Source organism: Barbus barbus (assembly GCF_936440315.1).
Source record: "Barbus barbus genome assembly, chromosome: 6".
Classification (NCBI taxonomy): Eukaryota; Metazoa; Chordata; class Actinopteri; order Cypriniformes; family Cyprinidae; genus Barbus; species Barbus barbus.
In genome coordinates, this window is record NC_136734.1 from 7,324,576 (window position 1) to 7,337,890 (window position 13,315).

Below are 13,315 nucleotides of genomic sequence, written 5' to 3' on the forward strand. Positions count from 1 at the left end.
GGGGGTCTCCACAGGACTGGATTGGGATGTACTGCTATAGACGATGGGGAGGAGAGATGCCCAATCCTGCTCCTGGATGGGTCACTGTCCTGCCAAATTTAGCTCTAATCTTAAATAAACACACGTGATACAGCCAGTTCAGGTGTAACCCTTCCGGTTCCAATTGACTTGCCCCAACCAAGATTGGAATTGGCGTTTCTGGCATGGTAGGTGGGTGTGCTAACAAGGACACAGTCTCTAGTGTCGTTAGTGTGGCACCTGAGATCAGTGTGGCGAGGATTATCTCCACAGCTCTTACTAGCTGACCTCTGTTACAAAGGAATACTAGAAACTTTAAGGCAGGTTGGAGTTAAACTCTGCAAATTGTTGGTCCTCCAGAAGCAAGTTATGGACACATCTGAGCTCTTTAACTCTAATAATGACAAATTAAAATTTTATTTGTCATTATTTACTCACGTTTTCCCAAACCTGTACTAATTTATTTCTTGTGCTGAGCACAATAAAGGATATTTTAAAGAATGCGTGTGGGTAACTAAACAGTTGCTGGTCTCCACTGACTTTGATTTAAGGAAAAAAGTTAAATAAAATAAACAAATACTAAGTCACTGGGAACCAGCAACTGTTTGGTTACCCACATTCTTCAAAATAACATTTAAACTGAATGAGTTTATTTGCTGAACATAAAAGCGAGTAAATTATTGTATAAACATAAAACACTATGACAGAACTAACAGACAGATGACAATTTACATTTTTGGGTGAACTATTCATTTAATTAATAAACCAAAAAAAATAAAAAATCACTCGCTACTCTCGACTGAAAAACTTTTATATAGTTGCTTTAATAGGAATCAAACTATATAGTGTTTTATTTTTAGATTTGTTCATTCAATTTCTTGAATGCACCTGCTGAATACACCTACTGTACCCGAAAACAAAGCACTGTTTTTTTTTGTATGTGTATTTGTAATGTGCATCTTTGTTCTTATTTTATAATAACAAAGATCAAAATAATGACAGATTTTTATCTTCACCCACTTTGGCCTAAATATCAACCATTCTTATATATATATTTTGTTACCTTGAAAGGCTTTGTCTTTATAGCAGGCAAATTAGTTTAACTGTAATGCTCAGACAACTTGCAAAATAGTAAAACCAACATGACAAAGAATCGTGATAATTAAAAAAAAACAACAACAAAATGTGATATGACATTTTTGCCATATCTCCCACCCCTGCTTCAAGGTTGAATTTAGTCAGGGTCTCACTTTTAGATCAGTTATCAACAACACATTAACAAACACATAAACTGATCTAAACTTTATTATGACTACAGTTACGTATTGATGAAATAATATATAGCAGTTGGCCTAGTAATGGATTATTACTACTTGTATTTTATATCAATAGCACTGAGGCAAAGTTCTTTAATACAGTTTCAGTCAGGAAAATGATAAATTGAAAAATAATTGAAAACAACAATTATTGAAAACAACAGACAATCTCAGATGTTGTTTTTATTGCACGCAGTTGGTCATGAACAATACAGACACGAATTTGGGACTCATTTCACTGACACCAACATCAATGATTGAACATGATTATGCTTAGATCTTATTAAAGTAATATTTCAATTCAGAATCTCCTGCCATTGAACCCTGACGAAAGCACAGTAGTGAGAAAATACTCAATGTTTAGGCCCTTTGACCTAAAGCATGATGGACAAATGTTAAGTTACTTGTGCATGTCATGAACAAGTGACATCACATAATACTTTGACAACCAATAACAAAAGGGAGGGAAAAAAAATATCACCCATAATGGTCTTGTATTAATGGTCATTGTGTACAGTAGGACAAAAATATATATTGCATTGAGGATCCAGCTTTGTGCATTTGCTAAAAGTAAAAATAAGCAACAAAAGACATGGGCCACGTTATTCATATCTTGCTTTGTGCATCCATGATGATGCTAATGCTTACTACATTTTTTAATAGCAATGATTCCTCTAGCAATGTTTCAGTCATGCTGAGTTGGTTAGCATATTGAGTTTTTCGAGATAATTGCATACTGCTGTGTTTTCTGAAAAAAGGTAAATGTATTGATGCTTGTAACTAATTAGAAATCAAATTGTCAAGCAAGGTGATGGCAATATATACTGGCATAAACTTATTTACTTCTATGCATTTTATTACATATATGAGATATTAAGTGAGAGGCATTAAAAAAACAAAACAAAAAAAGAGCACAATTCCTAACACAAGCCAAAAATACATTATTAAAGGCGGCCATAGATGAACCTCTGGGAAACAGCCATACAAGTAGAACAAATTGTCAAGAAGAGGCGAATAAAAGGTGCTTGTTACATTACTTCCATTTTCATTGTCTTTCCTCTTGCATTTCAACAGAATTTGTGTGAGCAAAGTTTTATTTTTATTTAAGGTTAAAGCTAGATTAATTTAACTATTTAATTCTGCCCGCTGTGTACAGGCATACATTAAAGTAGTCTTTAAAAGTCCTAACATGGACAGGCAACTCAATAATTGTCCTTATCTAAAGGCATGACACAGTGCACATTACCAGTATCTCTGGATCTCTTTTGCAGGGAGCGTGCATTTGTTATAAGGCCAATGCAGGTTGTCTGCATGTGTTGGTAATGTACAAATGCATTTTTAAAACTTAAGGCCAGAAACGTACTTTTCACAACTGCACAGATGCAAATTCATGGTCAGCGCACTTCCAAATTGTGATATTTCACATGCAGTCTTGTGTTGTTTGGCAATAACAAACCTCAGTGCTCAAGAAGTTGACAGTTACCTTCAAATGTATGTGCCATTTAACTTAAGTTTTAACATAATACACAATGTTATGACATTGACAGTAGTCGAGTACCTAATTAAGAAAACTGGAAAGACGTTTGCACTAGCATCCACTACATTATCCTCTGCAAGCCAAAGAATGCAATGCACACTTGTGTTGTGTTATGAATTGTGATCATAAATTTCCGTTCTAATCTATTTGTGATTATTTTTATAGCCATAATCTGCTCCAGAACACATTTGAACCTACAGGCCCATATCATAACCAGAATTTTAAGACACAGATTTCAACGCTATCTAAAGCTTTCAAGCAGGAGAGTTTTAAGATCCAGCTCTTTGATACAAGGACACTTCAATGCAAAACATAATATTATATATGATTTTAATATAGTCTGTAAATTGTCGAGTCATTTCCCTGCTTCAGTCAAACTATTGCAGTTATAGGCTCTGATTATAGGCTAGTAAATATCTCCCGAATTTAACATTCCTTTGGTTCCTGCATCAAAGTAATGCTATCACAAACTGGAATACACTATAAACCAATTCATAGTAAATAATTAACAATAACAGACAATTTAATTGAGATCATTTAATTATCATCTTATCTGTTGTAGTAACAATTACTTTTTTCACGCTTATTGTTCTTTAGTGTAACTACATTTCAATACATGGAAGATTCATACTGTTACATAAATCAGAAGGTCCTTTAGTGACAGGTTTCAGGTATGAAGGGGCACTTTAATAGTAAGGGCATTATGGGAACTCATTACAACAATTACACATGAATATGACACTCACAGAAGTGTTTTGAGTCTGCACGTTTCACATTTTCCACAGCAATCCTTCAAGGAATATCCTGGATTCAGTACAAGTTAAGCTCAATCAACAACACTTGTGGCATGATGTTTATTACCACCAAAAATAGACATCATTACTTTAATGCAAAAATCTGTGTTAAAGTGAGTCATTTAGACAATGCAGGTGGATGGGGCCAATCTGCAAATGTTAAAACTGAAAACAGAAAAAACAGTTTAAAAAGAAAATTAAAATGCAACAAAAACTAACAAAACAAAAAGAAAGCGCTAGTGTTAACAAGAATGTAGTGTCAAACCCCCCCCCAAAAAACCTATCTAATAGGAATGTGCAGAATCTATCTCAAGGATTGGGATCCAGGCCAACTGAGTATATTTTAACTGATCTGTATCTGCTATACTAAGCCCTGATCTTTATTTTATGTCAGCTGTCATGTCAGCTGTCATCTGCCGGTGTTGTGCCGTAGGTGCCTGTATGTACCTTCCAGAAGGATTGCCAACCGAAATTAAGAGGGAAATGCTCAAATGTGTGCAAGGTGCAAGAACCAACGAGGTCTGTTCTAGCACCTCACGCACATATTCGAGCTTCCGTGTTTAACATATTTGATGTGCACTTTAGTAACAAATCACGTGAAAGTAATTTACTTACCATTTACTTCTATCTGTAGTCTCTGAAAAACTCTGAAAAAGCTTCTGTCCCTGACAACTCCCTGTGCATATGTACAAATTGAATTGATTTTAATAACTTCATAACTAGGCTATAATGTGCATGAAGTGTGCATCAAACACTAGGAAAATACAAGTATCGGATCGGGACTCGGTATCGGCAGATAGTCAATATTCCACGCCTCAGATTGGATCGAATCGGACTTCCCTACTTTCTAACGTTTATCTGTCTAAAGTTATTTCCAATGTCATGTTGTTGCCATAAAAACAAAAAGCCTAAACTGACTGTAAAAATGCAGCTGAAATTACAAATTTTAACATAAGAATGCTAAGTGGTTTTACATTCTCTTAAATTCTCTTAATGGCTCTTACATTCTGAAAAAAATGGCCTCATTTACATAATTGCCTCACCATAACCTTTACTTATTTCTTACTTTTTTTTATTAGAGTTGTTTTGTAACTATCAACATTATGCCACAAATGCTGTTGATTGAGCCTTACTTGTACTCAAAGAGGAATATACCTTTAATATAATTTATACAGCAACTACAAAAAAGATATTCTCAGTAACTCAAAACACTACCTTAATGCCTGTACAGCAGCACAGAAAACCCATAAATAGCATATGAGAACTGACTTGCACACGTAAAGAACAACATTGTCAGTTATTGCCATCAGTTGTGCTATATTTCGAAATCCATTTGCCCAAAGCATCCATAATAATACCCATAAGCCATCATCCAGTTGCTCCATGGCAGTGGTGAAAGGTTGCGGCTTAGCTGCCTGATCCCAGCCACTGCAAGCCACAGGTCAGAAATCACTGAGAAGCAAACGCATTTGTAATGAAGCCATTGAATTAAAGTTACTAGTCTTATAAATTGCCCACACAGCAGTCTTAACATGTAGAGGAACGTCTCCTTTGCAAGTAAGTGTAGACCTTCACGCAGTGGTCCCAGCAATCCAAGACAAGCAGTTGTCCCTTTTGGGTAACAGCTACCCCTACAGGGCAGGTTAGGCCCTCCTGAATGAGAATATTATAGCCGCCTTCTTTAGGAAACTGCAATATCTCCTTACGGCCGCTGTCTGTCACGATCAGGTCCCCGTTGGAGTCAACACACATGCCGGTAATGCAACGAAAGTCCTCGGTCTCTGAAAAGAAGTGACTGAGTTGCTTTCCCAACTGGCCATCCATGCCCACCGAGCCAATTGAGAAACCCCCTTCAAGGTGGTGTTCATTGTGTTTATTCTCGATGTTTAGACCCAAGCCCTGTGTGAAGTAGACTGTACCTGAGGAGTCACAAGTTACAAATTTGGGCCTGACAGCCGAACATAAGCGGTTGTAATTCACAACCCCTACGTTACGATCCACGGCCAGGCACCACAGCTTTCCCCCCTCAACATCTGACACAACAAACTGGCCCGAAGGCATGGCCGCGATTCCCCATGGCTTGATGAGCTGGTTCTTGTGACAAGCAATGCAGTGGCCATCGGTAGTGTAAACCTTCACAGAGTTGTCATAGTTATCAGTGACACCGATGAGGCCCTGAGCAGTGATTGCAATGGAGAGTGGGATGAGGTTGGGCAGGTCAGCACCTAGGAAGCTCAAGACAAAGTTGTCGATGCTGCTCGGGTTGCGCCGTATCTCCCTTTGGAAGCCCTTGCGGTTGAAGATCTGGATGCGGTAGTTCCCTCGGTCGGCCACGAGCACCTCACCCTGCAGCGTGACACAAATGCTTACTGGCAAGTTGAACATGCCCGGCAGATTGCCCTTGCAGCCCATCTTTTTCACAAACTGACAGAGTTGCCCACCAGAAGCTCCTGGAGAAGGTCCACCTCCGTCGACAGACTTGGACTTGAAGCTACCGGGAGAAGCGCAAACAGCCTCTTCGACTGTTGTTTCCATGTCAATATCACGGTAAATGTCCAAAGGGGTGGCAACAGAAGTGGCGAAATCGAGTCTGTCTTCTTCCTCGGCATTGACAGTACAGGGTTTTGTGGTCAGCTGCCCAACGTCCAAGACTTTCGAACACCCTGTTTTAACAAATTCAGGGTCTTGTAGTTTAAGAATGATGGGCAGATTGGTTTTTAAGTCCAACTCTTCTTCTTCATTGTTGCTCCCTTCCTCCAGTAGAGCAATATCTGTCTGCTTGATCCTCATGGTTAGATAGTCACATCTAGACACCACCTGCACTTCAGCGATATTGAGCAGGTACGTTTGCTCCTCCAGAATCTGGGAATTGAGTTTCTCTATTTCGGCCAAGGAGGTGGCGAAGGCACGGCGTGAACGGCCAAGTTCCTCCTGGAGCCGCAACTCAGCCTTGGCGTATTCCTGCTGCACAGCCTTGTACTTCAGTCTGAGTGATTTTGTCACATTGTCGATAGCTGCCTTTTTCTTCTGAATGTTTCCCATTGCCTCCCGCAAGTTCGAAAGCTTCCCACTGATGTCTTTCCGGTGCTGTTCAGCAGCCATACGAATAGCCTGTACAACGTGACCCTGATGCTGGTGACCCTCATTTTTACAAATATCACACAACACAATGCTGCAGTCACTGCAGTACTGCCGGGGTAGGCGGTTTTTACAAGACTTGCACATGAGACCCATGGTTGAGCCACATGAACTTGCACAGTCGATGATCTTCAACACGGTGAGATTGTCAGGCAGTTGGGAAATACTGCTCATACGAGACACCTTGCTGCAGAAGGGACAGCGCACGCCATTTATCGTGCTGGCGAGGAGTTTCTCAAGGCACTGGCGACACACGGAGTGACCACACTGCAGCAGTTTGGGTCGAAGCTGATCCTGGTCGTAGGTTTCCAGACAAATGGGACATTCCAGCACCTCCCGAACCAAATCTGGATCTAAAGACGTTGGTGTGGCCATGGTGCCTACAGGGGAGGAGAAAGGTCATGTCTGTGTTTGATGTGTATTACAGCAAGTTATAAAACTACAAAAAAATAACAAAAAAAAGAAGCTAAAACGTCATATTTGTTATCGGTCGAAATTGTGAAAAGGCCTATTTTGCAGTTTGCATATAATGTGCATCAAAAATGCTAAGAGCACTTGGTCCATTTTAATGTCCCCACTCGCATATATTGAAACATTTTTGTGGACAGATGTTAAATGCATTTCACTTGATTGGTGGTGATATGCAGATTTAATGGAGATGCAAGGTGCAATTGAAGAAATTAAGGCATGTTAGTAATGTAAAATATTATACATATAAGAAGTAGTAGTATTCTTGATAGCACTACAAAAACAAAACATTGGGTCCACCGTACTATTCACAGGTACAGTGTAGACATTAAGAGACCAGAAGTGATCACTTGCTAGTTTCAAGTTCTTGTTGAACATGCAAGCTGTTGTTTCTTTCAATTTTGTTTTGATGCAAATTGAGATATTACATTTTTATTTTTTTTACAAATGTGACCCTGGAGCACAAAAACAGTCCCAAGTCACTGGGGTATATTTGTAGCAATAGCCAAAAATACATTATATGGGTTAAACATTTTTAGATTTTTCTTTTATGCCAAAAATCATTGGGACATTAAGTAAAGATCATGTTCCATAAATACATTTTGTAAATGTCCTACTGTAAATATTAAAACTTGATTTTTGATTAGTAATATGCATAGCTAAGAACTTCACTTGGACAAATTTAAAGGCGATTTTCTCAATATTTAGATTTTTTTGCACCCTCAGACTCCAGATTTTCAAATAGTTGTATCTCGGCCAAATATTGTCCGATCATAACAAACCAATTTCGAAAAATTGACCCTTACGACTGGTTTTGTGATCCAGGGTCACAATGTATTTAAAAAAAAAAAATCAAACATCCCCAAATAGTCTTTTTTTTTTCATCATTATCATCATCATATTAATATTTTAATGACCGATATTGGCATAATGCTTTTATATATGTTATAGAATTCAATAATGCCAAATAAGATGTATGAACTCAAATTATAAATAAAATTGCTCTTACACAACATTTAAGCAAAATTGCTAAATAAAACACACACACACACACACACACACACACACACACACACACACACACACACACACAGCAGCAGCAGCCTGTCTTGTGTTTGTTTTGGTAGCCAAATGGCTAACAAACTCACCATCATGTTTTTGGATCACGCATTGGCATTTCTTATACCAGTTCAATGCGTGTATTATTTACAGCCCCACTACTGCAGCTCATCTGATTGTATGTTGTTATATATCTAATCAGCTGATTTACAGGCCCAGAGCTTCAAAACACTGCGATCTGAGCCACGCCATTCTTTTCTAATGCATGCACGGCATCCAAAATGAAAACACGGACATAAGTGCATGCTAAGAACGTTCACGCATGTTTCCTTATATCGGTTGTTGCATGATTTCCTACCTTAAGTTCAACAGTAGCTTTTCCTTGCTGTGACGGAGCGCGTGTCTCTCAGCGGGTGCGCGCGACATTGCGGAGGTGACGTCATAACGGCAGATGAATCCCGCCCCCGGTGAGATTTCGTTGGCTGCGGCGGAAGTCACTGATGTGCGCTGGAACGAATCACGACGAGCGGCCGCTGTTGTCGTGCGTGATGCGCAAAGCTCTTTCAGTGGCACGTGTTTAGACTGCTGCTGCTGCTGCTGGAAACACATGGGTGGATCGGAAACACACGAGAACCCCTGCGAATAATCTCTATTATTAAGAATGTAAAGACCGAAGTATGATCAGAAAAAAATGGTTCGCAGATATTCATTGTTGATATAAATAAACTGGGACTAAGAGTTTAAATAAAACATATATTAGGCCTATATTATACTATAGCATAGCAAGAAATTGTCAGAGAATGGCAATGATTTTATGAAAGACTACGAAATATGAAAAAATATATTTAGACGTGACATAAAATGTTTGAATCATTATTTATTACAATTTCAAATAGATACATGAAAGAAGGGAAATTAATGTATAATCATGTTCGCTATATTTCAATATAAAATGTAACTATAATAATTTACCGCTAGATGGCATGAGGTATCTGTCCTTTTAAACTTGAGTAATATTAAATAGCAGTACTGCAACACTAAAGAGTGATGACTATATTATTATTTACATAAGTTCATGATATTTCGAATGGTAACAAATGATATTCAGCTCATCAAGAAAGTTTTGCAAATATGGTGCTGCCATTTCAAAATAAAAGGAAAGAATGGGAACCAAGTCATTAAACAATGCGTTTGGAGAAGTGTCTGCATATTAGAACAATCAAGTAGTAGTAATTGTGCATTTTGTAGTCATTAATTTAATACTGATATAATTTGAATCATAATTATCAATCAAACAATCAAAATAATTAGACACTTTTCAGCTGTAGTCTCAGTTTATATAAATATCACTTAAGACATCTTTTAATTTTTGAAATAGCCTATATTCTTTAGCATTTCTCCATACTAGATAAAGACGGTACACATACCGGTTGCCAGATAATTTACTATATAGGGAAATAGCAGTAATTATTGTAAACAATAAACTTTCCAATACGGGTCTACATGAGCCCTATTTAGAGATGATATAGCATCTGTAACATGAACTTTATAGAGGCCAAATCAAAGGAAGTAAACTACCCATCCATCCACTAGATGGTGTATATGAAAACGGAAACAGTGGAAAAAGACCATCCACTTTGAAAATGAAGAACTGAGACTTATGTATTCCCTCTCAAAACTGCTTGTTAGTAAGTACTAAATAAACGCCATTGTGTGAATTAATGTCACTTATAATTAAGGGATTGTAATTTTTTTATTTATTTTTTGCTGAGTCATATACAGCATTCAGCATATCACATTGGTTCGTGGCCAAAATGAACATCGTTTGAACAATGTGCAATTTCACTATTAAACTAATAAATAAAGTATTATCAAAATAAATACAATTGTAGGCTACATAAATTGATTAAAAGGTAAATTAATACATAAAATGATAAGTAAATACTTAATATTTTATAATCATAACTTTAATGCAGCTTAATGCAGCCCTTTGGAAACGCGTCTGTCTCTGGCTCAGCTCCAGCCAGCGAAAACAGATTTGAATTCAGCAGCTGATGATATGATGCGCTAAACGATATAATCACGCTGGTGTGAGTATCAAATATAGAAAATATAATTCGGCCAATTTATATATATAATATAATTTATTTATTTTTATTTTTGGAAGCTGCATTCAAAATCCACTTGGCTCAAAAATCTGCGGGGGTCACTTTGAATGAGCATGACGCCTCTGATGGTAATTACACCTTTTAGGTATAAAATATTAAGCTGTCGCCAGGGGCTGGTGATGAGGTCGCTAGTGGGCGTTCTCTCTACTGGTTGCCTTGACAGCAAATTACGAGAAGCGTCTAGCTGCAGCCTACAAGATCTAGGGGGCGTTGTTGGATCCCGATCCAACTCCTCCCACCTTACATATACCTAAACCAAAGTCTCTTTTAAGGGTATTCTATAGTCTTGGCCTAAACCCACCCCATCTCCACCCCTAAATGTGGCTCCAACCATGCCCCCTGGATGTTGTGGACTGCAGCTAGCCCTACTTGCAAATTACCGCTACATACAAACATGTTTGAGGCAAAATACTAAATATAATTTAAATATGAATTAAGTCAGTACATACAAACAAAAATGAATGAGAAACAGAGCCTACTTTTTTCCCATTGAGTATGTATGGAATCCCGGGTTATCTGTAATCACGTTTCACACTGCTCGTACTATACCTGGGGTTAACTGTTAACCCTCTACCGCACACATTATGATAGACCTATAAAAAAATATTTGACTTTTTCTTTTCTTGGAATGGCTTAACTTGAAGTGCTAAATATTATTTTAAGGTACTTTATGAAATGTTGCCATACAGCAACAACATACAATAGTGGATCTACAAACCCGATTCCAAAAAAGTTGGGACATTCTCCATTCTCCAAACATTTTCCAACATAACAATGCCAGATACACATGCTGACACATACTGCATCAATTACAACATCATGGCTGCGTAGAAGGAGGATACTGGATACATTGCAGGTACTGAAATAGCCAGCCTGCAGTCCAGATCTTTCACCCATAGAAAACATTTGGTGCATCATAAAGAGGAAGATGCGACAAAGAAGACCTAAGACAGTTGAGCAACTAGAAGCCTGTATTAGACGAGAATGGGACAACATTCCTATTCCTAAACTTGAGCAACTTGTCTCCTGAGTCCCCAGACGTTTGCAGACTGTTATAAAAAGAAGAGGGGATGCCACACAGTGGTAAACATGGCCTTGTCCCAACTTTTTTGAGATGTGTTGATGCCATGGAATTTAAAATAAACTTATTTTTCCCTTAAAATGATACATTTTCTCAGTTTAAACATTTGATATGTCATCTATGTTGTATTCTGAATAAAATATTGAAATTTGAAACTTCCACATCATTGCAATCTGTTTTTATTCACAATTTGTACAGTGTCCCAACTTTTTTGGAATCGGGTTTGTAACTTAGAATAAGTGTAAGTTTACTTATAGTTAATATTGTTCCTCAGAAATGTTTGAGGTGATTCAGCTGGCGTTATTATAAGCTTTAACACAGTACTTAAAACCTTACATACTTTCCAACAACTTCTGCTTTTATTTATTCCATTCTTTTTATCTGAATAATGCTTTATATTCTTTGAATTTCATGAATATTATTTAAATTTCAAATTCATACAGTTTAAACAAATATAATACTGAATATCATGCATCATAAAACACTGACATAAAATCAAAAACACTGCAGTTCATGAAAATTCAACATTACGCAATCTTATGAGAGGAAGATTATGAACTCGAGGCTTGAGAATGTTCTCTTAAAGAGACAGTGGCAAGGAAATGAACACAAAGTGTATGTTGCCATATGGCTACACCATGTAGTAGAGGGTTAATCCTCGGTATTCATTAACAGTCGTTTCACACTGTACATTCCTAAACCCTGGGTTAACGTTCTTATTTGCATATTTGCGGTGTCACCGTCACTGATTGAACGAACAGTAGGCAACCTGTTTACACGTCTTTCCAGTTATTAAAAAAAAAGTCGCCGCGTAGGTCTTTAGCCGTTTTAAGCTTCATGAGACGCACAAAGGTAAGAAAACAAAGACTAAAATACAAAACCGAAGAAAACACGGCGCAAAATATGCTAATATTTCTTGGAATTACTTTTAAGTGAATAATACCATCTACGCGTTTCCTGTTACTGACGTGACTTGAGCCTCACTGCTCAATTTCTGATTGGCTGTCTGTTACCAAGCGTCCAGCAGCAACAAACAAATACCGCTCCATTTCACACTGAACAAACTTCAGCTCCGTAGCAGGGTTTCATAAACCCGGGTAAAAAGCAGTGCTAACACCGCTTTCAAATTACAGGTGTGTGTGTGTTTTTACCGAGGGTTAAAAGCGGTGTTTAGAACGATGATAACCCGGGGTTAAACGCAGTGTGAAAGCCCTTTTCTGTATAATGAAAGTTTATTTTTTTATTTTTTATTATTATAAGTAGCCTAACTTACAATGTTTTTAATATTCACATTAAATATAAAGTCAGTCGTATTAAAAATATGTTATGGCATGACACCCATATCTGTTATTTCAGTAAACAGCAGGTTTTATGCATAGGTTAATAGACTATATGTCTCTTAACTATGCATAGATATTTATATTAGGCTACTTTGACCATCATAATCTAGGTGACAATCGAGATATTGCATGATATAGTTAATGCATTTGGGAATGTTTTGAATAAAAAGGAAAAAATAAATAAAACATAAGTGCTATTGTGGCTGCTGTGTGTCACATGACAAACCCCCACCCCCCTCTGCCCTCTCGTGCCCCCTCACAAACAATGAGTGCATGATGCCCCTGATTGCCATAATCAATGAATAGTCTAGGCTATGTAAATGTTTGATTGCACCATGCACTGTAGGCCTATGTATCATAGGATATGTAGTTAATTCCGTCAGTTAAGAATTTATT

At 37.6% G+C, this 13,315-nt stretch overlaps 2 protein-coding genes across 2 annotated transcripts in view; one reads left to right on the forward strand and one right to left on the reverse strand.

The window, feature by feature from the left end:
* The window catches only part of LOC306870996 (astrotactin-2-like), a gene marked incomplete at its 5' end in the record, with an annotated part of 500,403 nt that overhangs the window by 401,367 nt on the left and 85,721 nt on the right, over positions 1-13,315 (forward strand).
* LOC306871797 (E3 ubiquitin-protein ligase TRIM32-like) lies at positions 1,506-8,773 on the reverse strand. The gene is made up of 2 exons (XM_079419964.1): positions 8,689-8,773; positions 1,506-7,183 (listed from the first exon to the last, which is right to left on the reverse strand). Exon 2 carries the CDS (start codon positions 7,176-7,178, stop codon positions 5,193-5,195), a length of 1,986 nt encoding a protein of 661 aa, XP_079276090.1. The 5' UTR covers positions 7,179-7,183; positions 8,689-8,773; the 3' UTR covers positions 1,506-5,192.